The sequence below is a fragment of the Cladophialophora psammophila genome, assembly GCF_000585535.1.
Source record: "Cladophialophora psammophila CBS 110553 chromosome Unknown aczJe-supercont1.4, whole genome shotgun sequence".
Lineage (NCBI taxonomy): Eukaryota > Fungi > Ascomycota > Eurotiomycetes > Chaetothyriales > Herpotrichiellaceae > Cladophialophora > Cladophialophora psammophila.
This window is the reverse complement of record NW_006912925.1, coordinates 1802327-1828185: the sequence shown is the minus strand read 5'-3', so window position 1 is coordinate 1828185 and position 25859 is coordinate 1802327. Positions and strand designations below refer to the sequence as shown.

At 50.5% G+C, this 25859-nt stretch overlaps 9 protein-coding genes across 9 annotated transcripts; 5 read left to right on the top strand and 4 right to left on the bottom strand.

The window, feature by feature from the left end:
* Positions 1-248: 248 nt before the first annotated feature.
* Positions 249-3005, top strand: A1O5_03579 (CAMK/CAMKL/AMPK protein kinase; the record flags this gene model as incomplete). The annotated part of the gene is made up of 1 exon (XM_007744190.1): positions 249-3005. The coding sequence occupies one exon, from the start codon at positions 249-251 to the stop codon at positions 3003-3005; it is 2757 nt and encodes a 918-aa protein (XP_007742380.1).
* A 1394-nt stretch (positions 3006-4399) lies between these two features.
* Positions 4400-6030, top strand: A1O5_03578 (uncharacterized protein; the record flags this gene model as incomplete). The annotated part of the gene is made up of 3 exons (XM_007744189.1): positions 4400-4507; positions 4582-5254; positions 5303-6030. The coding sequence occupies 3 exons, from the start codon at positions 4400-4402 to the stop codon at positions 6028-6030; spliced, it is 1509 nt and encodes a 502-aa protein (XP_007742379.1).
* A 1440-nt stretch (positions 6031-7470) lies between these two features.
* On the top strand, positions 7471-8499 carry A1O5_03577 (uncharacterized protein; the record flags this gene model as incomplete). Its single annotated transcript, XM_007744188.1, has 1 exon — positions 7471-8499. One exon carries the CDS (start codon positions 7471-7473, stop codon positions 8497-8499), a length of 1029 nt encoding a protein of 342 aa, XP_007742378.1.
* A 1395-nt stretch (positions 8500-9894) lies between these two features.
* A1O5_03576 (alternative oxidase, mitochondrial) lies at positions 9895-11308 on the top strand (the record flags this gene model as incomplete). The annotated part of the gene is made up of 4 exons (XM_007744187.1): positions 9895-10352; positions 10410-10515; positions 10573-10975; positions 11091-11308. 4 exons carry the CDS (start codon positions 9895-9897, stop codon positions 11306-11308), a joined length of 1185 nt encoding a protein of 394 aa, XP_007742377.1.
* An 838-nt stretch (positions 11309-12146) lies between these two features.
* Positions 12147-14063, top strand: A1O5_03575 (uncharacterized protein; the record flags this gene model as incomplete). The annotated part of the gene is made up of 1 exon (XM_007744186.1): positions 12147-14063. The coding sequence occupies one exon, from the start codon at positions 12147-12149 to the stop codon at positions 14061-14063; it is 1917 nt and encodes a 638-aa protein (XP_007742376.1).
* A 708-nt stretch (positions 14064-14771) lies between these two features.
* Positions 14772-16490, bottom strand: A1O5_03574 (uncharacterized protein; the record flags this gene model as incomplete). The annotated part of the gene is made up of 5 exons (XM_007744185.1): positions 14772-14949; positions 15011-15867; positions 15921-15960; positions 16015-16328; positions 16389-16490. The coding sequence occupies 5 exons, from the start codon at positions 16488-16490 to the stop codon at positions 14772-14774; spliced, it is 1491 nt and encodes a 496-aa protein (XP_007742375.1).
* Positions 16491-17389: 899 nt separating this feature from the next.
* On the bottom strand, positions 17390-19328 carry A1O5_03573 (cyclohexanone monooxygenase; the record flags this gene model as incomplete). Its single annotated transcript, XM_007744184.1, has 2 exons — positions 17390-18896; positions 18952-19328. 2 exons carry the CDS (start codon positions 19326-19328, stop codon positions 17390-17392), a joined length of 1884 nt encoding a protein of 627 aa, XP_007742374.1.
* A 1125-nt stretch (positions 19329-20453) lies between these two features.
* On the bottom strand, positions 20454-21269 carry A1O5_03572 (uncharacterized protein; the record flags this gene model as incomplete). Its single annotated transcript, XM_007744183.1, has 2 exons — positions 20454-20647; positions 20699-21269. 2 exons carry the CDS (start codon positions 21267-21269, stop codon positions 20454-20456), a joined length of 765 nt encoding a protein of 254 aa, XP_007742373.1.
* A 1676-nt stretch (positions 21270-22945) lies between these two features.
* A1O5_03571 (uncharacterized protein) lies at positions 22946-24157 on the bottom strand (the record flags this gene model as incomplete). Its single annotated transcript, XM_007744182.1, has 6 exons — positions 22946-23337; positions 23407-23474; positions 23543-23737; positions 23789-23967; positions 24032-24105; positions 24154-24157. The coding sequence occupies 6 exons, from the start codon at positions 24155-24157 to the stop codon at positions 22946-22948; spliced, it is 912 nt and encodes a 303-aa protein (XP_007742372.1).
* Between the last annotated feature and the right edge of the window lie 1702 nt (positions 24158-25859).

Here is a 25859-nt window from a genome sequence, read left to right as displayed (position 1 = left end):
CCCTCGGTGAGTACAGTGTGGGTAACCCGCTCAAACCTCACACCATCTTGCCGCCAACGAAAGACGCAGGATCTCCACCCTCGCGTTTGGAACTGATTCGTCCCTTGAGATGCTCAACCACCAATTCAGCGATTACTGGTGACATCAATCTGTGTATTCATACCCTCAACCGACGGACTTGATAAACCAATAGCAGACACTTCACGGTAGGCAGAGTGCATCTCTGCCTGCCAAACCCCATCTCCACCATGTCGTCGGCCATCAACGACGACGAGCTCTCTATTTCCCTCCCACAGACTAATTCCAGCCGCTCAAGACCGTCCCTTCCTAGTGTCGTCTCTCCTCCCGCACGCTCCAGCTTGAGTCAGACCCCGATGGCAGAGTCTCCAGGCACTGCCCGCGCCGCGCAACGACTCCATCAGTACGCTTTTGTCCGTAATATCGGCGAAGGATCGTTTGGAAAAGTCAAGCTTGCTAGACACAAGGTCACCGGTCAAGAGGTTGCAATGAAGACTATCAGTCGACGCAAATTGATCAGTCGAGACATGGCAGGCCGGATAGAGCGGGAGATCCAATATTTGCAACTCCTGCGTCACCCACACATTATCAAGCTCTACACCGTCATCACCACCAAGACAGACATATACATGGTGCTGGAATATGTTCCTATGGAGCTTTTCGACTACATCGTAAAGCATGGTCGGCTTGGAGAAGCCAAGGCACGGAAGTTGTTTCAACAGATCATCTGCGCCGTCGAGTATTGTCATCGCCACAAAATCGTCCATCGAGATCTTAAACCGGAAAATCTCCTCCTTGACAAGAACATGAATGTCAAGATCGCCGACTTTGGCCTCAGCAACATTATGACAGACGGCAATTTCTTGAAGACGAGCTGTGGAAGCCCAAACTATGCTGCGCCCGAAGTTATTGGCGGAAGGCTCTATGCTGGCCCGGAAGTCGATGTTTGGAGTTGCGGCGTGATCCTCTACGTCTTTCTTGTCGGAAGGCTTCCATTTGACGACGAGTTCATCCCTGCACTGTTCAAGAAGATTCAGGCCGGCACCTTTCACATTCCATCACAGACTCCGCCGGGCGCGGTAAACTTGATCAAGCGATGTTTGCAAGTACATCCCGTTCATCGCATCACCATTCCCGAAATCCGGCAAGATGAATGGTTCATGAAAGATCTCCCTGCTTATTTGGTTGACCCCGTTGAGGAGTTTCTAGATACTGGTGTCGACCCAACCAAAGCCATCGACCCTCGCCAGCTGGCCCCTGGAAAGCCACTCGATGTGGTTGAGAAAATTCATGAGCAGGTAGTTGGCAAGCTTGGGCGTACGATGGGTTACGCAAAGGAGGATGTCAAGGATGCTCTGAGCAAAGACGAGCCAAGTGCGATCAAAGATGCGTATCTCATAGTCAGAGAGAACCAGTTGATGATCAGCACTCCTCAATACCGCACAGACAACCCAGAACTGGAGTCATTTATGGCTTCCTCACCTCCTGTCGAACCGAATTATCCCAACTTCCCCGGATCGCCACGCCGCTTCCAGGATAATGATGTCAAGCCTCTCACTCCAAGCCGCACAGACGCCCACCGAGCCAGTCGATCGTTATCTGAAACTCCATCTTCGCTGAGAGAAGAGGAGAAGCCTAGGATCTCGAATGTTCGGGTGCTGAACACGTCACTGCCTCACGTCCATGAAGAACTCCTTCAGATTCGTGAAAAGGCCAAGGCTCGCGGCGAAGACCCGGACATGATTCTTCATCCGACACAAAATCAAGATCAGAAGGATGAAGCCGAAAGTCCCATCCCCGAGGAAATTAAGGATGAACACGGGAATCCCATTTATCGATCCAAAGAGGAACAAGAGGCCACGTCAAGAGCGTTAAAACCACACTCGCGATCTGTGACAGTTTTGAATTCCTTGCGAGACCTCAAAACTCGGCCCGAAGGTATGACGACGCTACCAACCGATGAAAACCGCCCACCAGCCTCGAAAACAAAGCCCAGACGGTGGCAATTTGGGATCCGCAGTCGAAACCAACCCTGGGAGGCCATGAAGTGCTTGTATGCCGCTCTCATGGCTCAAGGTGCTGAGTGGGAAGTCAATCCGTGGCTGCGACCGGAGTCGATGCCAGACGGCGAGGACGAGAAGGATGGCATTCCACCGCCTCCGCCAGAACTAGAGCCCGGCCAACGTCATGAGATTATGCAACAGCGGTTTTCATTCGTCGACGACGACTACTACATACCAAGAGACCCATACAATATTCGTGCGAGAATCCTAAAGAAGGGATTGCTGATGCCCGGTGAAGCACCATCGCTGTCCGCTCACAGTTCGGCGGTCAGTCTGCCGGCAGAAGCACAGAACCAGCTCAAGAAACATATCGAGCAGCTGGGATACGCCTCAGAGGATGTCAAACAAGTGCTCGGCATGAACTCTCCCAACGGAGGCCAATCATATGCAAAGACACCAGCAAGTAGCGGACACACCACGAGACAGAATACTGGAGGCGAGCCGGCCGGCCATAGCTTGGATGCTTTTACTGGCCCAGGACAAGTGTCCATGAGCAGACCTGACAGTCTCTCTGCGCTCAACAAGAAGATCCCAAGCGAGCATATTGGAGTTTGGGTGTTCATTGACATTCAACTGTACACCATAGAGCAAGGGACGTTTGTTGTGGATTTCAAATGCGATGGATACCAGAATGTCATTTGGCATGACGCGAAGAAGGAGCGCGAGAAGAACAAGACACCTACCAGCAGCAGCACAGTCACCAGTCCGACGAACAGCAGACCCACCAGTGGTTTTGGAGACATCAGTCACACGAGCTCTGATCGGCTCGATGAAGAGGGTGCAGAAGGCTACTGGAAACCGGTCAGCAAGCGCTATAAGAACGTGGAAAAGGAGATCTCCAGCCCTTATCCTTACCTCGATGTGGCCAGTGACTTGGTGGCTCAACTAGTAAGTCTGAGTGCTAAGGCTGCGCAACGGTCCTGACTGACTCTTAGTGGGGTGGCGCTGCTTGAACTTCTCTGTCTCTTTTCTTTCCCGCATCTCGGCGGATGTATACGACTTCATGATGGGGACGATATTTGCAGGAGCAAAAGGCGCAAGTGCATAGAAAGCAGGGAGCTCTGACAGAGAGACCATGGGATAAGCCACAAGACCTACAGGTTGTTGCTGGTCAGCTGGAATAGGTGCACGGGACTAAGGCGTTGTCGTACGCACTGATAGGCAAGAGCTCAGAAGCATAATGACAGGGACTTACCTGGAAAATAAAAGGGTAAAATGCATGGCCCAACCTAGATAGCCAGTACGTAGCCATAACCACCCAGTTCGTGAAGTGAGAGTTAATGTCCGTTTTCATGACCACTTAGGACACCAAGGTGATTGGGAGCACTTACTAGGGATCTTTGCAACCCAGGCCGTCGAAGGGTTATGGTGACATTTAATATTTATCTTGCCCCTCTCGAGGCACTTGACGTCTGCACTATTCGGTCGTGTCCGTAAAAGGATCATGAGATGAGTAGACTCTCAGGTCGCTGGAAATGGAAGCCAGAGGCAAACTGCGACGACACCCTGCTTGTTCAGTCTGTGGCGCCCGTTGAAGACGCTCGATTGGATCTCGTCATTGGCCACGAACTCGGTTCGGTCGCCTTGGGAGAACGCGTGGACTAACGTAGTTCAATTTTTGGGCAAAAGGCTGTCTCTCGCATGTGTCGTGTCAGTGCGCAAAGTTGTCCATTGCAACAAAAGTATGCGGAGCGAGAACAAATGTGCAAAGAGCTGGGTGGCCCGTTTCACCAGCACCAAGTTGCACAATCTCTCGTGCGGAGGGAAGAGTGCTCAAAGCTGAACTGCACACAGAAGCTGAGATTATGGGAATATCTCAGCACATATATTGCCATTGAACGTGCCGCTGCTCCGTGTTGCGTCGGTGCACAACTTCTTCAGGATACTTGGGGAATTCAATTAAAGGCCAATCCCACGTCCATGCCAAAGAACCTAGGCTGCTGGTGCGACTCATTGACCAAGCTCTGGGATATATCTCGGCAGGCCTCCTTGGAAAAAGTGCCATGCTTCGGCGTGTCTGGTAATGATAGATGAAGAGACGTCCGCCCAAGTAGAAACGCGTGTTACGTGGAACCACTTAACGCGGCTCGCGCGTACCTAGTGCAAGTCAGGTGCCTGCCAAGGAGCTAGTCAACGGCACCTCTATTTTCCGCAAAGTCATTTGGCCAGCTGACGAGTCAATTACCACCTCGTCCATCCTCAATATTCACGACCGACAGGAGCCGTTGAGAGAACACACAGCAATCAAGGATAGGACTGGCTGTCTCCCAGGACCAGGGTCGAGGGTCTTTGATTGAGGCATACAAACCAGTACAAACATGGGCCTGGCCTCAAAGCTGAGGTCTTGGTCGCAAGAGCTCACCCCATATTTTCTCTACCTCCTCGTAGTAGCAACACTTGGACCGCTGCTCTTTGGTTATCATTTGGTATGGCTTCTTGTCTTCTGATATCCCATCCCAGGCCCTGCAGTGCTTAAACCCCTGCTAAATCCATTATGAAGGCTGAGCTCAATGCTCCTCAAGAGGTCATCACCTGCGCCGCGAAATCAATCAAATCTAAGAAGAGCCCATCATCAACACTGGGCGGACTGCCATCATGCATTCCCATGAATTCAACTCAACTCGGGCTTGTCTCGTCCATTTTCACCCTGGGTGGTCTAATCGGTGCTCTCGCGGCCGGGCCATTGTCGGCACGCTATGGCCGTCTGCGTACTATGCGCGTCAACACCTTTTTGCTTGCGCTTGGCCCTCTCGCTGAAGCCCTAGCGCCCAACATTGGCGTTCTCTCGGCGGGACGCTTCATCTCTGGCCTAGGCGCAGGCGTTTCGGTGGTGGTGGTGCCCATCTATATCTCCGAAATCGCCCCTCCCAAGGAAAAGGGCTTTTTTGGTGCCTTCACGCAAATCATGACGAACATGGGTATCTTCACTACTCAGCTCCTAGGCTACTTCTTGAGCCACGGACAAATGTGGCGTATCATCCTGGCAGTTGCGGGCATGATTGGTGTCTTGCAGTTTGCTGGACTGGCGTTCTCGGTGGAGAGTCCCAAGTGGCAGGCTGCTCATGGAGAGCCACGACAAGCTAACGGCAATCTTCGGCGCATCAGGGGTCAGAAGGCCGAAATTCAGGAGGAGGTGGAAGGCTGGAGAGTCCAGGATTTTGATGAAAGACAAGGTTCGTGACCCGTGTCCTGTTCAGTCGATATGTCTAATCCTTGAGCAGAAGAAGAACGAACACTGCTAACAAACTCTGACCGCGAACCGCACGCGGACAGCAACACGTCTTCAAGAGACAAAGCACCAGAACCCATGGGAATCTTAGCGGTGCTCCGAGACCCAATAAATAACCGCGCCATCCTTGCAGTTGTCGTGGTCATGATGGCCCAGCAACTCTGCGGAATCAACAGCATCGTCATGTATGGTGTCTCTCTGCTTGCAGACTTACTTGCATCCAACTCAGCCCTACTCAATATTTTTGTGAGCATACTCAACATTGCCGCCACTACTGGCTTCGCACCCCTTGCCGACGTGCTGGGTCGCAAACCATGTATCCTCACATCCATCGCCGGTATGGGGGCCTCATCTATCCTCCTCGCCATCGGGATCCGCAGTGCAATCCCTGTTCTTTCCGCAATTGCGGTGCTTCTGTTTGTTGCTAGCTTTGCCTTTGGCCTTGGCCCCGTGCCGTTTATTTTGGCCTCAGAACTTGTCGGGCCCGAGGCAGTGGGAGCAACTCAATCATGGGCGTTAGCAGCAAATTGGATTTCGACATTTATCGTGGCCCAGTTCTTCCCAATGGTGAACGAGAAGTTGGGAAAGGGTGTGGTGTACTTCGTATTTGCAGCCATTGCGGCTGTTTCCTTTGTGTTCGTGAGCTGGTATGTGCCTGAGACGAAAGGAAAGAAGGACGCCGACGAGGTCTGGGGGAGGTCCCTTAGGCGGGAGGATTGAGATGTCTAGAAAATTATATGGACAGCTGGGAATGCTCAAAATCAAATATGCTCTGCTGAAGGGTTCTGGAAAATTTTCCTTCTTTGAACACAGATTGTTCCTGTGTCAAGATATTATCGGGCGGTTCAAGCGCTCCCTCCTCAGCAGTCCGCGATACGTCGGATGCTGGACTGACTGCTCGACCTTGATGAACTGAGTACGCAATATCTCAGTTGAGTGCTACCGTCCCCGTGGCAACCATCTCAGCAGGCCCAGATCATAGGAGCAACGAACAACATGTTACCCACAGGAATGGACGAAATCGGCCGAGAAAGGACTGCCCTAGGCTCGAAATATATATGCTATTCTGGCTCCTCTTATAGCAAGACTTCATCTCTACTTTATGCTACAAGAAGTCATTCAGATTAAGGCATACCAGCAGGGCGCCGATCGGTGGATCTCAACCAACTCCTCAAACCAAACAACGCAGTCTACGCAAGACGCATCTTGTTGATTCAGGAATCATCTGCTTGCCACGCCTGAGGCTTTTGTTTTGACCTCAAAGTGGTGGGCGCTGGGAGGCGAGGTGGAAGATGAGAGCTTTGGCAAATATCAAGTTCGGTGCGAAACAGTTGCAGTTTACAGAGCTTTTCCGTTCGTGGTGGTGCGACTTGACCCGCACGGGCACCAATTCCCACGTTCTGAACTGTTCTCCAAATCTGGGAGCTGAGTTATCGCCTGGTCTGGTCCATACGCGGTGGATGTTCTCCGCGCAGGAGATGAGCGATTCAATCAACGATGTAAGGGGACCTTCAGACGCCAACCAGCTTGAGACGAAGTAGTGCTTTCAGTACTATCAAGTCCACTGGCGAGAGAAGCTCTCTAATCATGTCGTTGGTTCTGGAGGTGTTGAGCTCACGTCCCTCCCGCACCATCAAGTTTCTGTCGTCTGCAAGCTGCACGAAGTTTGCATTAATGGAATTGATATTCGCAAGGGACCGACGTCCTTATCATGAGCAGGGTACAGACGGAGACGAAGCTGAAGTTTGAAGACATACAGAACATCGCATCGAAATTATTGTGCCGACGCTCATTCCCGTGCCCATCGTCCCCAGCCTCGGATATCAGCGACTGACTTTTCGTCAACTTTGCTTCACTAGGTCGCCATCGTTCGGCAAGACACCGAGCGATCGAGGCATCCGATTGACGGACACGGACTCGCCGGGTCATTACCATTGGTCTACGGAGGTAGCCATTATTGTTATCACCCATCAGCGCCCTTGAGAACCCTCTTAGGGTATATTCATCATTCGAAAGGTGCCCTTATCATGACCTTCCTTTCTCCAACCCAGGAGACGATTAAAAGGACAAAACGGCATTTGCTGCCCTCACCCTTACATTCCTCCCTGCGGTCGTTCGTATATACATGGGATTCTACATTCGGAGAAAAGGTAAGCAACCATGACATCCTCGTCGCTCGAGACAATCCCAGTCATCGACTTCTCGCGATATTCTACCGATCTGCCCTCCCTCGCTCGAGAAATCAAGCAGGTTTGCTCAACATGGGGGTTTCTTTATCTCAGCAACCACGGCCTTCCCCAATCAACAATCGATCGCATGTTCGACATTAGCTCCACGTTCTTCAAAACCACCCCTCGCGGAGAGAAAAGCTCGACGCCGTGGAACAGCATTGTCAATGCCGGTTACGATGCGAAAACCGGTACTGAAGGATATTTCAACGAGAATGGTGCTAAAGACCGGGTTTCAGCAGTGGACGAAAAGGAGGTATTCGTGATTCGCAAGCAGGCATCTTATGAGCAACCCATGCCGCCCTCTTTGAAGAAATTCAACCCAGAGATTCAGGCGTTCATGGGAGAAGTGCATAAGAAGATCGCTGTCCCGCTACTCTCATGCCTTGGTGTTGGTTTGGGTTTATCCGCCGACCGTCTCCCGCAGATCCATCAGCATGAAAGTCCATCGATGACAACCCTTCGTCTCATCCACTACCCTGCGCTTCCACCCACCGAAAGTGCAAAAATTCGCCTGGGATCCCATACAGATCAAGGTGTAATCACAGTCCTCTTCCAAAACCTTGTCGGTGGCCTCCAGATACGACCACCGAAATACACAGGCCCTATCCAGGACGATGAGAAATGGCTTGATGCGCCTGTCATTCCGGGTGCGGTGCTCATCAACATTGGTGAGACGATGACGTTTTTCTCCGGCGGGCTTATGAAATCCACCCTCCACCGCGTAGCTCGATCTCCGTTGCCCGAGGATCAGGGTAAAGAGAGGTTCTCGATGGCGTATTTCTGCCATCCGAATATAGATACATTGCTGGAGGTCCTTCATGGGATTGAGGGGGAAGATGGGAGGCAAGTTCAGAGAAAAGAGCCGCCGATAAGTTGTGTCACGGGCCAGAGGGTCAAAACAGTCAAGGAGTGGATCGAACACAGGCATTCAATGGGACGCTTGGAGAAGGTGAAGTGATTTCATCAGACAAAGGAGACCGTTCTTGGACAGTCCCCTACGGAACAGAAAGGGGCTTGAGCTGAACAAGACGACGCCAATAACCCATAGAAGTTCATGACATGCGGATTGTGTTATGGTGTGGTAGCAAGGCATATATTCCGTTGTCTGACATATTTCGACTTGTCAACTTGGCGGAGAAAAACAACTCGAACAAGCGCTGCCGCCATAGGTGAAGATGCATATCCTCAAATTGCGATGACCTTGGCATTGTTCCTCCGACCTCCGACTGGACTAGTCCCAGCGTTTTAAAAAATGGAGCATACCTCATTTATACGACCCATTTAGTATTGCCGACGGAACAAACCTTGACAGACTCAATCCAGAGAGGCGAGGCTGGGCTAGTCCTATTGTGGATTAGGCATACCCAGCATTCCGTATTTTCGCGTCGGACTCCACTCAAAGAAACTGACACCCGATGACATCCATCAAGGCATTTGTCTTCTTCACTCTGGCGACAAAGAGTATCAGGCTTACTACACTCTACTGGGAGTATGTTTATGGAGGCTTCGGAACCAGAGAAGAAATCAACAAAAATGAGTGGTGGAACCACCCATCCGGCGCACTCAGCTTTCTCGTATCCAAGATGCTTAATAACACCCTTGGCAGACGAATCTCGACGACCATCTGGGTTTATCTTTCAAGCTGACGTCAGTTTTTACGGTCCTTATCGGAATGTTATCTACAAGTATCTGGCCCTGAAGCCGGTAGTCGGTCTTGCGGCGAGATCCGACCCACTTGGTTCTTATGGAAGTGATGCACCTTACGATTTGGCATTTCAACGTCACACCACACGAAAATCTATTATGAGGCATTGGCGAAGGGAAATTTGCTCATTCAACCCAACTGGCTCCTTGCAGAGACACTTGGCTGGATGTGACATTTCATGTGCCAGACTTGCAACCTCAGCTCGATTTGGACCTCTTGGCTAGACCAGGGTACCTTCACAGTATCCGAGAGAGGATGCAAGACTGCACTTCTCAGCGCGTGAGATGCTCATTGCCGAATTCAGGCCGCCAACTTGATCGTAGGAGGAACTAGCGACTTCTTAACTTCTCATAGATAATCTCATGATTACTTGGAAGAAATTCGATCTTGCAGACGGTAACAGCATTCCGGGCCGAGCGCTCTTAGTCCAGACCCCGAAAGTGGAGATCTAACTTCTGGACGCCGAAGCTATGGATCGCTGAGGGTAGCTATATCTAGTATAGCTCAGCCTAGCTGGGCTGTCAAATGGGGTGGCCAATACTGAGCACCGGATATAAGTATCAACGTACCCGGTATTTGCTTAAATTTCACCGTCATGTTGAAACCTCCAGCACTCATAAAACCGATCAAGGTTCGATCGCTGTAGAAATGCTATCGACAACCACAATATCGCATAACATCCACTCGGCTTCACCTATAGCCCAGCTAGGGCGAGCTGCATTCCCTCTCGCTCATACCAGGAGTGCGATTCCAAGACAACACGCGGCGCTCTGGGTTGGGTCAGCCAACTACTCATCCACAGCAGGGACGCCGTCACGCCCATTCTCATCAAAAACCCAGCCCCATCCTATCGCGCCGTTCAGTTTCATCAACCCAGTCCCTCACAATGCGGCCAAGCTGGCTTCAGCACGAGAATTCTCGACAACACGTATAGCGAAGCTCCGTGATTTTTTCCCGCCCCAGGAGACCAAGTTTATTCGACAGACACCGCCCGCCTGGGTGCACCATGGCTATACCGAGGCCGAAATGGTGAATGTCGAAACCGCACATCGAGAACCAAAGAACATGGGTGACTGGTTTGCCTGGAAACTCATCAGATTCTGTCGGTGAGTTCCGCCGAAATGTTGAGAGAGGCAGGATTCGTGGGACTAATAATCGCATAGAGTTTGCATGGATCTCGCGACCGGTCTCCGTCCGGAACAACAAGTCGATAAGAAGAATCCCACCACAGCAGTTGAGGCAGCCAAGCCATTAACGGAGGCACAATGGGTGCGTCCTAGGCCATGAAATGCGTTTTAACTCTCAGCTGATTTTTAACTTTGGCAGCTCGTACGTTTTGTATTTCTCGAATCCATTGCCGGCGTTCCTGGCATGGTTGCTGGTATGCTGCGACATCTTCGGTCTCTCCGACGGATGAAGCGCGACAACGGCTGGATTGAGACGCTATTGGAGGAGTCATACAACGAACGAATGCACCTCCTAACTTTCATGAAGATGTGCGAGCCAGGTTGGTTCATGAAGACCATGATCCTGGGTGCCCAAGGCGTGTTTTTCAACGCATTATTCTTCTCATACCTGATTTCGCCAAAGATTTGCCATCGTTTTGTTGGCTATCTGGAGGAGGAAGCAGTGCACACTTATACCAGATGCATCCGCGAGATCGACCAGGGAATGCTGGAGAAGTGGAGTGACCCAGACTTCAAAATCCCCGACATGGCGGTGCAATATTGTAAGTCTCCCGCAATACAAAAGTCTGGACTGCTTCGAGTGTTATGCAGGGGACTTTTCTCTTTTTCCCCACACTCGTCTTCTTCCTGGTGCTAACGACAACTAACAAAAATCAGGGAACATGCCCGAGGGAAAGAGAACCATGAAAGATCTCATCATGTACATCAGAGCCGACGAAGCGGTCCACAGAGGTGTCAACCACACACTGAGCAACTTGAACTACAAAGAGGATCCGAACCCGTTTGTCAGCGATTACAAGACCGAGAGTTCAGGCCACAAACCCAAGGCGGTACTGAAGCCTGCCGGGTATGAACGAAACGAGGTTATTGGTTAGAGTGTAGACGATACATGTAAAATGTCTCTCTGGTAGAAAAAAAAGAGTCCTCAATCAATCTTATGTTCAGCCTCTTGTTTTTCTCTTTCGTCCTTTTTCTGACCAGGGTCATGTTGACGAGTTCAGCTTCACTATACGAGGGACTAAAAGGGAGATGAAATCGCGATACGTTGCGCCGCTCCAAGTCTTCCCATACTTGACGAGCGATAGCTTCGACCGAAGACTCTCGACCGGGGTCCAAGATGGCACGGCCACATGAATAAGGCCATAGCATGATCTCGAGAACAAGGCCAGATTGGAGCTCTTGTAACGATAGTAAAATTTCAAATATCAGCTCTAGAGTCTGCGTGAGTAACGGTGATAGCTCAGTAGAATGATTGGAGAAGCGGTCTTCCGGTGAAAGTACCCCTTGTGGCTTGCTTTGTGGCACTGCACAGCCACCTAGGGCGTGCCCTCCGGATTCCGCCCCTCCTACAAGTAGAGCGGGTCTTTGGCGTGAATTAAGATTGACTGCGCTCCATAATCCTCACGTATATTCTTGGATCGCGTCTCCCTTTCGAGTTGGAGACAGAAAACAAGTGATCCCAAATGCTGGGCTTCGCTTCAAACCATTCTACTGCACACTAACCCGAGGTAAGCATGGGAGCCGAAGAATAGACGCACATTTCATCCAAGAGTCTCAGGTAAAAAGCATTTCTGCACGTTGCTGCTTTCAGGCTACCGCGGCTCGACGCCCGAGGGATGCCGCGGTGCGTCTGTCTCAGGTTTGATTTAATGTTGTGTGTTCTATCGAAAGAAACAGCCAGGCAGAGAAAAACAATTCAAAAAGTTCCCAAGGATGGGGTCCATCACAGTGGAAACTTTGTCTGTACCGGAATTCCTGGAGCACAAGTATGCAGCAGAGCGGGACAAGCGTCTTCGCAGTGACGGAAATGCGCAGTATCTTAATCTCATTGATTCAGACCGTTTCCAGCACCTCGAGGAAGACCCATGGGTGGATCATGCAACACTCAATGCCCAGGCGCCTGTGATGACCGATGGATCTTCTTGCAAAGTCTTTATACTGGGTGGCGGATACAGCGGGCTAGTCTACGCTGCTCGACTTATCCAAGCAGGGTTCGACGCCGACGATATTCGACTGGCTGATCGCGCTGGCGGCTTTGGCGGAACCTGGTACTGGAACCGATATCCTGGATTGATGTGTGATATTGAAAGTTATATCTATCTCCCTCTACTTGAGGAAACCGGCTATATACCAAAACACAAATACTCCTATGGCCCGGAGTTGCTTGAGCATGCCAAAAGAGTTGCTACGCAGTTCCACCTCACGGATAAAGCGCTCTTCCGAACGACTATAAAGAGCATGGAATGGAATGCAGCGCAAAAACGGTGGCTCGTCAGCATGGCGCAAAATCGAGGCCCAGGTCAAGTGTGTTTAACGCTGACAATTCAGGCACAGTTTGTGATCATCGCTCCAGGCATCTTGAATCATCCTAAGGTGCCAGATATTTCAGGACTGGACGAGTTCCAAGGGCATGGGTTCCACACTGCGCGCTGGGACTACAGTTACACTGGTGGTTCACCCAGTGAGCCAGCATTGACCGGCTTGAAAGACAAGAGAGTGGGTATCGTCGGCACCGGAGCAACCGCAATTCAAGCCATCCCACAGCTCGCAAATGGGGCAAAAGAGCTCTATGTCTTCCAAAGGACGCCAGCGAGGGTAGATGTCCGAAATCAAATGGCGACCGACGAAGCCGTGTGGATTAGCAAAATTGCTGGCAAACCCGGGTGGCAACTAGCACGGCGGCGGAACTTCAATGCAGCCCTCGCGGGGGTTTTGGTTGAAGAGGACCTGGTCGCTGATGGATGGTGCGCAACACCCTCCGCAGCAGCTAGTTTGGGCAGTCCCGTGAAAGGAATCATCTCGCCAGATAGAGTGAAGGACCATGTCGCCGAAGTCTATGCCATGGACCAGGAGAGTTCTGAAAGGGTTCGTGCACGCGTGGGATCGATCTTCAAGAATCCTGAAACCGCAGAGAAACTAAAAGCATGGTATCCTGCATGGTGCAAGAGGCCGGGGTTCCACGACGAATATCTCGCTTCCTTCAATCAGAGTAACGTTCACCTTGTGGACACTGATGGCAAAGGTATCGAGCGGCTCAACCGGAGCGGCCTCATTGCTAACGGAAAGCAATATGATGTTGACCTTTTGCTTTTCGGCACGGGATACCAGGCCCCAGCCGCACACAGCGGGAGCCCTGCGGCCGCCGCAAAAATCACCATCGCCGGACGGGAAGGCAGGTCCCTGGAGGAAAAGTATCTCTCTTGCGGGGTGTCCACACTTCACGGGATCAGCTCGCACGGCTTCCCGAATCTATTTTTCTTCGGCACATCGCAGGCTGCCTCTGCTTTCAACATCGTCTGCATGGTCGATGTGCAGGCCCAACATATTGCATATATTCTGACCGAAGCAACGCGCCAGCATGACCATGCGGTCGTCGAAGTCACAAAGGAAGCAGAGGAGGAGTGGGCCGCTGAGATCGTCAAACGAGCCGCTTGGTTCGTGGTCATGCTTGGCTGTACGCCGAGTTGGCTGAACGGAGAGGGTGCAGGCTCCAAAGAGAACAGTGATGCGCGTGGACAAGTGAAGGAAGCCAGATCTGCGCCTTGGGGGGAAGGATTTCGCAGCTACGAAGACGTCCTCAAGTGCTGGCGCGCTCAAGGCGATCTAAGAGGCATAAGTATATCTGGTTGATTATGCTGTCCATGCATCAATATCTAGCCGCCGAGTTTCGGTGAGACTGCCTGCAGTTGACCTCGCAACCCAGCAGCAACCAGCGGGGGATTATTTCTCATAGGTTTGAGCTTTCTGAGACTTCGGCTGATTGATTTGCAGTTGAAGATCGATGAATCGTATTTGGGTATAGCGAGAGGCTAAGTGACGAGAATACTTCTGTGATAAAACTTGGTCATGATGAGAATGTTGAGATCTGAGATCCCTTGTGATCATATCGTAAGTCATCAAGATTCAGGGTAGAGTCTGCAGTGGAGGAAGCAGGGGGAGTTCAGTCTTCTAGACGGCCATGCGTTCCCTGTTTCTACCACGTTATCTACCTGGCTTTGGTTCGCCGGGAAAAGGGCCTCCGCATTTCCACCTGTCGCCAGGGAGAAGTTAGAAATTATTAACGATTATAGTGATGCTCGTTGTTGCCTGTAATCGATCACATAGGCTCAGTTTGCAAACCAAAATTTTCGAGGTAATAAAAGCCCTCCTTCCCGATCACCATGCCGGGTGTCAATGTCCCATCGAAACATAAGTCACCCCTATACGCGACATCTCCATCTGGTCAGCAATTCTTCCCTCATCTTTTTGAATTAGATTCGAGGGACGAGTTAAGCGCTTCTGGGAGCATCGGACAATTTTGCTCTCCAAGTCTTGATAGCGCTGCAACTTTAGGAGGTCTCAAGGAGTTGACGAGCCCCTTTCAATCTCTTCAACAGAAGCGCTCTTCTCCCGCTCCTTCAAATAAGAGACTTGGTCCAGCTCAGCCTGTCTTGCGGCGTCTTCAATGTGGATGGCCACTGGATCTCCGAACAACTCCTCAACCTCTTCGAGAGTTTTGTTTGCAGTCTCGGGGAAGCTGTGTCTCGTTAGCCATATCCAGATCCCAGAGACAGAAGGTCAGTATCAATACAACGTACTAGAAGTAGAAGATTACTGTGTACAAAGCGGTGCAGATCACAAAGATCATAAAGTATTTCCAGCTGATATGTTCGATGGCAATCGGCGTGACCTGGACGAGGCAGATGACGAATGCACTACCCCAGGCAGTGATGGTGCCTCCCAGGACTGCTCGAACGGGGGTAGGTAGGATTTCCGGGATGTAGGTAAAGACAAAACTGTTGAAGATGACGCCATATCCAACGAGGAAGAGAAACATGGCGACGACAGCCAAAATTCCGTAAGTCTTATTAAGGTTGTTCGTATTTTCAAAGGAGGCCCAGAACGCGCAGAGAAGGATGGATGACGGTATGATGATACCCAAGGCGATAAACATCATCCTGCGGCGGCCCCATTTGTCGAAAAACCAAGCACCGGGTATGTTGGAGAGGACACCAACTGTACCCCAGATGCCGACAAGGACAAGCGGCAGCTTACCGGAGATTCCTAGGCTACCATAGACAATCACCTGGTAGTTCTGGAGTGGAATGACGCCAGTTAGCTGCTGTCCCGTGCACAGGATAAATGCAATATAGAGACGTTTGCGGTTGGACGGGCGCTTGAGGATCGTGAACAAGTTGTCTTTCTGGTCTGCTTCAAGCTGGAGCTGGGCTCGAATTTGGTTGAACTCGCTCATGAAGAACGTATCGTCATCCGAAGTTTGGTGCATGCGTCGGAGTATCACTAGAGCTTCCTCGTGTCGGCCTTTCATGATCAACCAGCGTGGACTTTCGGGCATCCAGATAGCTCCAATAAGCATGATAATGGGCGGAACGACCTGGAGGCCAAAAAACAGACGCCAGGCAACATCGCTTTCGATGTAGGAAAATCCAAGACCCTGGGAGTCAGTCAGCACCGGCTCAGGTATGAACGAGATCGATCCATATTGACCATCCACTCAGTAATCGCATAAGCCAGAGAGATATTAATGCTATAGTCATCAGTCGTTTGCATTTTACCTTTTTCTCAATGCCACAGTACATACGCGTATAAGCCACCAATGCGTCCTCGAACGTGAGGAGGAGCAATCTCAGCTGCGTATGTGGGACAGACGGCGTAAACAAGACCGCCAGCAAAACCTCCGATGCCACGACCGACTAACATGACAGCGAGACTTTGTGCCCCCGCTTGCATGGCATTTCCAGCTAGCGCAATAATGCTTGCAAGAATAATGGTCCGGAGTCTTCCTATCTTGTTGGGAATGTAGAGCATGGCCAGTCCACCGAGGAAGAGGCCAGAGTAGTAAATCGACCCGAGAACACCGATGAGTGTCGCATCGAAGCCAAAATACGTGATGAACTAAGCCCATGGGTCAGCTGAGGTCGAAGTTTCACCAGACATATGAAGGGGGCAACGCACACGAGGGTACCCAATGACGGACGTTGTCAACCCAGAGTCATATCCATAGAAGAAGGCACCGAAGGTGAGGTAGATGACGCACAAAAGGCCATAGTTATTCATGGCTGCTGCACCTAGAGTCAGATGTGAGTAGAATTATAGTGCAGGTTCACAATGCAAGGAAGAGGCTGTTTGCTCTTTCGAATGGGAGAAGGAGGTGCCTTTATGCGTTTCTCCTGTTTCGGGAAAGAAGCTTCAAGCAGCAATACCCGCTTTCCAGCCCCCAGACCTCTCCAGGAAAGCGGAGAAGCCGGGGAAGGAACGCATCGAGAACTGAAGAGAAGGTCAAGAGAAGCCGAGCCAGCATGATCACGGCCCGACAGGCGAGGCTCCCCGGATCCCAATGGGGATATGAGCTCCCTCGGTCTTGGCTGAGTCTGTTGTTCTATCAAGGTTGCCGATGCCGTTGAGACTTCACGCTCGCTACAATCCCTCGGCAATGGCCAGGTTCAGAAATTAGACAAGCCGGTACCTCACCGAACTTCCTTGGCGATAGCCCGCTCTTCGAGCTGGCCTTTGACAAGTGCAAAGACTCAAGTTTCGTTGATATCTGAAATCGACAAGAAGTGTTGTTAGAGTGTCAGACAAATACGGGGGTCAGCGTGTAGTCAGAGAGTTGCCAGCAGCTGCTGGCCAATCATACCTAGTATACAAGAATCATAGAATGCCTAGGTCCACCTGTCTAAATCGGGTATCGCATGGAACTTTGCATCCACCCTAGGCCCAATTTATTATGGATGCAGCTCGAAGGCCGGCATTCTTCCACACTATCCGAGCCCTTGAACTATACTACTTACGGTTCACGGGAGCATGATCCACTGTGCGATACCAGTTGAGCTTTGCGAGATTGATGTTGCTGTCGAAAAGAGAAAGAACAAGACAAACGAGTCCAGGTCTCTACCGTCTCATCTATCAAAGAATATTCTGCACGTGCTGATTCTTCTGTCTGCGTCTCTTTCTTGCTACTCTTCAAGATAATGTACCTCCAAGCCCTCGAAACGATCGTCGGCCCTCCACTTCCTAGTCAGCTCAAAGAAGGCTGGGGAGCCTCCACCATAGATGACGTTCCTCTGTGATTTCAAGTCGTCGAATTCGCCTTCGTTGTTATAGTAACCTGGGGTACAGTCCTCAAGAAATTTCCGTCGAGGCTCCGCCAAGTCAACGCAGAGCTGAACCCAGGCGTTCTCGGCTTCGGCAGTGGGCTCAAGAGAACGGACCTTCTTGTCACAGGCCCGTCTGATAACATAGGCGAAATGCTTAGCTTGCTCTGCCGTCGCATGGAGGAAGTTTGGTGAAACGGCTGCCTGAACACTGTTGACGAAGAAGCAATTGGGGAATCCACGGCTCGTCCAGCCATGGAATGTTTGAAATCCATTCTTCCACTTTTCAGTCGTTGTAATCCCGTCTCGGCCGTATATCTCCATTCCCGTTCGCTGTGCCCAATCAGTGGCTAGTTCGAACCCGGTTGCATAGATCAGACAATCGATTTCGTAATTTACACCGTTCGCCATCACTCCTTCGGGTGTAATCCTGTCGATTCCTTCTCCCTTCGTGTCGACTAGCTTGACATTTGGCCTGTTGAAAGTCTGAAGGTACTGATCATGGAAGCATGGCCTCTTGCACATCTGATTATACCATGGCTTGAGAGCTTCGGCAGTCTCCTTATCCTTCACAATACTGTCGACGCGAGCACGTATGGACTCCATCTTCTTATAGTCCGCAAGCTGAATCTTTGCCGCAAGCTTGGCAGGATCCATGGTGGCGATGTCATCTCCGGTTTTGCGAGGCCATAGATTTCTCAGGATGTCGGTCCAACCGTCAGCGACTAGGTCTTCCTCAACATACCCACCAGCAATGACGGTGTCAAAGTTATCCATTCGTGCTTGCTGCCACCCTTTTGGCAGTGACTTTGCCCACACGGGGTCGGTCGGGCGGTTATTGCGGACGTCAATGCTCGACGGGGTACGCTGAAAGACATAAAGCTGTTTAGCTGCAGCGCCAACATGAGGTACGATTTGTACCGCTGTTGCACCAGTCCCAATGATCCCGACTCGTTTATCGGCCAGTTTCGTTAAATCTCCCCGGTTGTGGCCACCAGTATAGTCATAATCCCAGCGAGATGAGTGAAACATGTGGCCCTTGAAAGAATCTATCCCTGGCACTCCTGGTAGCTTTGGTCGGTGAAGAGGCCCTGCTGCCGGTATGATGAAACGGGTAGAGATGGTATCCATTCGGTTTGTTTCGACGTCCCAGCGAGTTGTTGTCTCGTTCCATTGGAGTTTTAGGGTCTCGGTTTGAAAAAGCGTTTTGTCATATAACCCATAATGAGTTCCAATTCGGCGTGCATGCTCGAGGAGCTCAGATGCATGGGTGTATTTCTCGGAAGGTATGTAATTGGTCTCCTCACATAGGGGCATATACACATAAGCTTCGATATCGCACTGGGCTCCGGGATATCGATTCCAGTACCTGAAAACGATGAGTTCCTCTTGTTAGACCGGAGTTCAGTGAAAAAGAACTATACCATGTGCCCCCGAAATCACCTCCCTTTTCGATAATCCGAAAATTTGTGATACCTTGCTCTAACATCCGCACAGCGCAAAGGAGGCCGCCGAACCCTCCGCCGATAATGATTACATCTGTTTCGAGTTTGATTGTATCACGCGCAAAGCCCGGTTCGACATACAGGTCGATGAGGAACTGCTCTGCCGCCTTGCTCGATGGCTGAATAATGGTGTACTGATTAATGCCACCGTTTTTGAGTCGCTTATCGCGCTCTTGTTGGTATTTCCTTCTTAGCGCATCGAAATCTAGTTCAACTTTCTCCGGGTCTGTAAAGGTGCGGTGCTCAAGGATCGCGACATTTTGCGGTTCGATAGATTGTTGGATGGCGACGGCCATTGTGTAACTGGCAGTTATTTGGAAATGCGACCACGACAGAAACCGTTGTAAATGTGGAAGTACAGTTAAGCTTCATGTACTTTATCTGTACACGCAATATCTTGGGCCCTGATCGCATGAATAGCGTCGGAATAGTATATCCTCGGTTGCCATTTTAGGAAACCGAGAACTCTGGAGTTATATTCCCTCGGATCCACCTGCATGAGCAGCAATTCAGGTAACCCCCAACGCCCAGGCACTTGCCATTTCATGGCGAGCTCCCAATATCCGAATGCAACGGGTCCAGGATGAAAAGAATGCCGAGGTCAAGTGTCTAATACCCGAAGTGTCACATGGCCAGACGAGTTCGCAGAGCTGCCCAGGCATTTGAGATAACAGGACGTTTGGCAGAAACTCTCGGCTGGAGGACACGACGCTTAATAAGGCGACTCTTAGAAGAGGATCTCATGTGAGGGCCAAATATGTTAGTATTTTTCTCCCTCTTAGCTCTGGACTGAGTCACTGAAAGCTTTGGCCGCCATTAAGAGCTGAGACGAAATAAAGTACGTTAGAAATCAGATAGCCTCTCCTTCGGGACTGCAGAATGGTGCTCAGAGATCATTGGTCGACACATCTATCGGAAATCAAAAGTCTAAGTTGATCACCTTTTGACGGTTTTGCGAAATAGAAGAACCGTACTGCCACGGAGAGCCGATAACATGATTCAGAAGAGACCTAAATGGGAACAGTGGAAATAGTACATGAAAGAGAGCCTGTGGCTCACACAAAACAAATATAGACGAATCAAACGAATCAATCCATGAAGTCAAGAATATTGACATCACAAAAACAGTTCACGCCGGGTTTGTTCCAGCCTAGGGTTACCCCTAGTCCTACAAGGAAGGTCGCGCTAGGTGGTACTACTGTACATAGAGGATAATCCTATTATTAGTCTGTTCACACGGTGCAATTGATTGAAGAAATTTGTTTCACAGACAAAGGTATCAGAAAGATCACACATACTTTTGATTTCCATCTTGCTCTATGCATTGAACGCGCAACCTCTTCAGTTGGGCGCCATATATTGTATCTTTTGCACGAGACCGCTGGATTTAACTCTTCTCGCCTGGGAAGGTCTCCATGTCTTCATATTGCGCCGCCGTTGATGGGAATTGTCTGTCCATTTATATAGCTGGAGTCCTCTCCAACAAGAAACGCAATCACTTTGGCGATTTCTGAAGGCTGTGCGAAACGTCCAACAGGAGGAGGCTTCATGTCTTCATTGAAGTCCTTTTTCCTCTGGGCAAACCATATCTTGACCCCTTCTGTCTCAGTTACCGCTAAAGCGGAGTTAGTTTGTGCGCTGTGCCACATGGATCAGGATCCCCTACAAGGTGCCACAGCATTGACCCTAATACCCAGAGGGGCAAAATCTTTGCACCATGCCTTGACCAACCCAACAACAGCATGCTTTGTTGCCGTGTAGACCGCCAGACTGTTCCAACCGAGAAGTCCGGACATACTTGCGACGTTGACGACAGTGCCCCTGGTGCCCCACTGCCCCTTTGGTTCCTGTTTTTCCATGATTCGCAGCGCTTGTGTGCCATAATTCCAGGTGCCGCGCAGGTTCACACCCACAATCTTCTCAAATGTTTCATCGGTTGCAATAGGTCCTTCGGCCGGCCCAATTCCAGCGTTATTGATTATCCCATCGAGACGCCCAGCCTTTTCCACCACTTCGTCCAAGAACTTAACGCAGGCTTCGCGGCTGGCGACGTCGACGCCTCCACGAAACACTACCTTTCCTGCATGAACTAGAGACTCGAGCTTTGTTGGAACATCCGGGGTCAATTCGGCTATCCAAACCGTGGCCCCTCGACTGCAGAGCTCAACCGTGGTAGCAAGGCCGATTCCAGATCCGCCCCCGGTGATGGCTATGGTGTATCCTTCCAGGGAGCTCATGATCAGTGTTCAATACTAACGATCAATATCAATGATAATAGGAAAAACAAATCGCTGTCGGAGTTAACAACGGGCTACATCTCTAATTGACATTTATGGCAAGTGAGGGTCCCAGAATCCGATTTTGGTAACCTCGGCTGTTGATGCGAAATGAAAACCAGTTCTCCTTCCTCAGATTTGCGCTCGTGTTCCCGAGGTAATCTCATGTCGGATGAGAGCAACCCCAGTAGAGAGCGGAGACTGATCGATCTGCCCCACAGCGATCTTGCCGAATGTGAAGCGGGCGGTGGTGATCGCGAGAGCGATTTTTTTTCCTTAGTGTTGAACAGCCCCGGCTCTAAACATGAAAAGAGAGCGGCGTACTGGGCACTAGCAAGGCCAATCACCAAGCGCTCGGCTTAAACAATCCATGACTTACAATCACTGACTTCTGTCTATTGCCATAACCTGTTGATTGCGGAAAGGTAGTTTCTGCAGGCAAAGCCGTCTATTCATCCTTTGAATTTACACTTTCAAGTATCGTATCCTTGTGGCCCTGTTTGTCTTTGGTAAGTACTTCTCTACGCGTGATCGTGTTGCGTCCGTGACGCGCAGCTTAGCGACTGGCTCGGATTACGCTCCTCGAAGACGATTGAGAAGTCAAGCCGCTAAATATAATGTATGACGAAGAGGGATGAGTCCGTTTAGATTGTGGTGGTCGACTAGGTTCAGTTGCCGTCATTCAGAAAACCCTGGTTCAAGATTTACGAAGTCCAAATTTAACGCCGTATGCCAATGAAGGAACTATCTAGTTTGCAGGAGGGACTGTGAACTTTTTAAATGCGTTCTAAAGGAACCAATTGTAGACAAATAGGCTACAGGATACTTGTCGTCGTTGAAGATCGATGCTGTCTGTCAAGGAGACAAGAGACCTTTTGAGTACGCAGACTCGAGTTGAGCGAACCAACCAGGTTCAAATAGGCCCAGACCAGCGTCAATGGTCTTGGAACTACCCCTTTGATTTGATCCGATACCGGATTTGGGAAGCAGACTGTCCGTCTAACCCAATTAGGACGCATAGATGCGTGATCCACATGGTATGTTGCTGCTATTGGGTGGCCATGATCCACCACATTGTCCTAAGGCTCTTTGTGTCCTTCAGAGATAGGAAATGAATCAATCAACATTCGTTCCAGCATGATGCACTCCAAATAAGATCTCCTCTTGGAATATATACAGTGATCAAACAAAGAGCTCTCAAGTATATTTGGCAGTCGCAGTTTCTCCAGCCTTGCGTTGCCCCATCCCATGCTGATTCAGCAAACAGAGGCTGTTGCAGAACTTCCGAACCACTGTGACCGTGAGATGGATCTTAAAAGCGACAAAAGTACCAATGTTGGCAGAGCCAGGATTTTGAGCAGGGTCACGATTTTGGATGGGTGTTGCCATTGATCTCAGCCGTCTCCGACCAAGTTGAATTGGAGCATGGTCAGAAGACGATAATTTTGCAGACAGCAAGTCATCTACCTAAACTCAAGGCCAGCAGAATCAAACATCTCCAATTCTGTCTCCATGTGCGCGAGAAGAACATACCAAACTGAGAACACGCAGCGGCCAAACAAAGACTAAGCCTTGTCACACGGCCTGCTGGTTCGTGTCCTGCGTTGACTGCATTATATCCAACCAACACGCGATGTTTAGTTCTCGAGCCCAAAGTCGAATGTTCCATGGTTGGGCTTCCTGTTCGCAAGACCTTTGCTTATTTCCGCCTCTTCGTACTCCAATGTGACCTTGGTTGTCTTCATGATTCCGCCGCTGGATTCTAGGATCTGTTCTTCATCGCTTGCCGCATCGCTGTAGGGACCCTTCGGACGCCCAGCGCGGTTGTTCATGGGAATAGCCGAGCCCCTGCCACTCAGTTTTTGGGCGTTCCCTTTGTAGTAGCCTTCAGATTTAGCGGAAGACGATTTGATTCCGAATATCTGAGGGAGGAGGCGCTGAAGCGGACTTTTCAGAATGGGTAGGGCGGCGCAGATGATGGACACATCGACCTCGAGGAACGTCCAGCTGTTGGATTGGGCTTGGTAGTCTTGGAGTGAGCTTCGTTAGTTGAGGGTTATCCGATATTGACTGCTTTGTGAAGGGTCTTTGCACTCACAAACCGAGTCCTTTTGAGAAGTAGTCGGACCGAGCATAACACATCGGATGATGGTACATGCCATGACGCTGTGGAAAACAAAGGATATCAATACAGAATTTCACATCAGCCCTCAGGACCAGAGCACAACACCTACAATACGCCGAGACTGAAGACAAAGATCAACCCCAGTTTCTGCGACATTGGCAATTTCAGTCTGACAATTTGATTGACAGGCATGGCGATGAGAATCAGGTCGGCGACAATTGTCAACACCGAGTTGGCGTACCACAACTTTCCGATATCGATGCAGTGACCCGGCAGAGTTTTCTTCCACGCTTTTGAAACCGGGCTGGCAGATTTGTAAGAACTTCTTGATTTCTTGCGGCAAATTGACACTTACTCGCATTGCCAGATACTTGTGCACACTGCTGCGGTGCAGTATGCCACCACGTACCCGATGACAGTCCAGGATAGGATCTTGAAGTTTCGGGTAGGAAAGATCCTCAGGTATAAAAGGACAATAGTTATCTTGGTCATGCCGTTTGCGAACTTGTACAGAAGTTGAGCGATCCAAAGCCACTGAGAGACTGCAGTCAGCACGGACATGCCCCAACGAGATTATCCGAGCGAAACTGAACCATACCTCGAAAGCTAGAATCTTCAAGTCGCTGTGTCCATCAAGCTGTTTCGTGTGCAGTCCCATGCCGTAATAGACCTCTGAAACAAAAAGTCAGCCTGTCGCGTGTCTTTCTGCGGTATACATACCCATATTGAAGCAAACCGTCATCCCAATCGCCAGCGCCTGTTACTCTCAGTCATGTTCTCAAGGGAAGACGTGGGAGAGTTCAAACCAAGGATACGACCAGGGTATAGTCATCCCAACCAGTCCGTCGATGAATCAGAAAGCGAACGAGGAGTCGACAGATGACAAGGAAGCCAGCGATTGTGCACATGATAATACTCACGTTTGCCAGTTGCTGGCCATGAGGATTGGGGGGCAGCCCAGCTGCTGTCTTCATCTCGATCTTTGTGGATCGCACCGTTCAATGAAAGTCGATGCATGGAGCCGTGAAAGGGCTCAAAGAGAATACAGGATGAGAGTCGCGCTGGCATATGAGTCGAGGACCATCGTTGCTCCTTTGTTCTCAAAGACTCGCCACCAGCGCTTCCTTGAAGTAGAGCCGAGGGCCCAGAGAGGTTGCTTCTCTGCGCTGCAACGGTCAGTGTCAGTAGTTAGGCTGAAAGGGGTGAGCTATCATCCAGCGGTACTAGTCAATGCAGGCTCTAAAGAGACGATCCTTCCTGGAGAAGGTCTATTTCCCGCTGGAGGGCAGATTCGGCGTCTGTCGCAGGGATTTTAGGCGTCCCCGGTGCCAACCTACCCGGCTAGCTAAATGAGCTGGTGTGTTTCGGACAGCCACATTAACTGCCAGGCCTGCGAGGGGACTCTCTCTGAACCGATTTCCAGGACGGAGTAAAGGTCACTTATGCTGGGACAGCTGGCTGGTAAGTCATATAATATTATCAGAGCTGACAGATGATTGTCTTCTTTTTCACGAGGGAGGTAAGCGTAAGTATTGCAACTGGCTTAGGACCTGTTGTTAATACCTCAGCAAAGTTTGCCGGAGGCAGGAATCCGAGCCAGAGGTTGTACTTGTAAGTGCGACCGAAATGCAAGGGGAGGTCCATGCTAGCGCTTCCGCGCGGCAAATGACCTCCATTACGGTTAATACCTACAAGTGAGTAGCTGTTCTCAGGCCAGTGGCTTCGATGGCCCAAGGTGGACCTCTGGAAGCCCATGAAGAGGCTTGGGCAGCAAGAGATTCCGGGGGATCACCCAGCTTCACCCAAGAGTTCCCCATGGCGCTTCGTCTGTGGATATCGTTTGACTTGTACCAGATCTGCATACTTGCGAAATCAATTGGGGCCGTAACACAAGCCGGTCAACAACGAAGAGGAATAGGGTTTCATCTCTCCTGGGTTGTCCCCTGCCTTTAGCTGCGACTTATTCTTCCTTCGAGGTCGAAGCGAAAGGGGGAATTGATCAACAAGGGGTATTATGCCGTGAAGATCCTTTCCAGACGTTAGTGGCTCTCGGACTTACCTAAATTTGGCGTATAAGCCGCCGTATGCTTGGCATTTTGGTCCCATATCACACCGCGTTAAACCCCTTGTACTCGGTAAGGGGTACCTATATCATTGCCCCCTTTCTTGTCGTGCTTCAGCCCAGTTTCCAGTCGCCCTATTTTGCCACTATAGCACTACTATTCTAACATTTAGCATAACTTCACCAAGCGGAGGACATGGGGCCCAACATTACTTAGTACCGAGTACCTCCTAACGAGCAGACAAATCACTAGCCAGGCCGCCGAAACTTGGTCTCATCTCCGAGTTCGCAACTCATTCCAGTTGCGGGCGCACTGTGCAGTTAAGCATGTCCAATAGGTATGGTTTTATTGTCAAGGCACTAT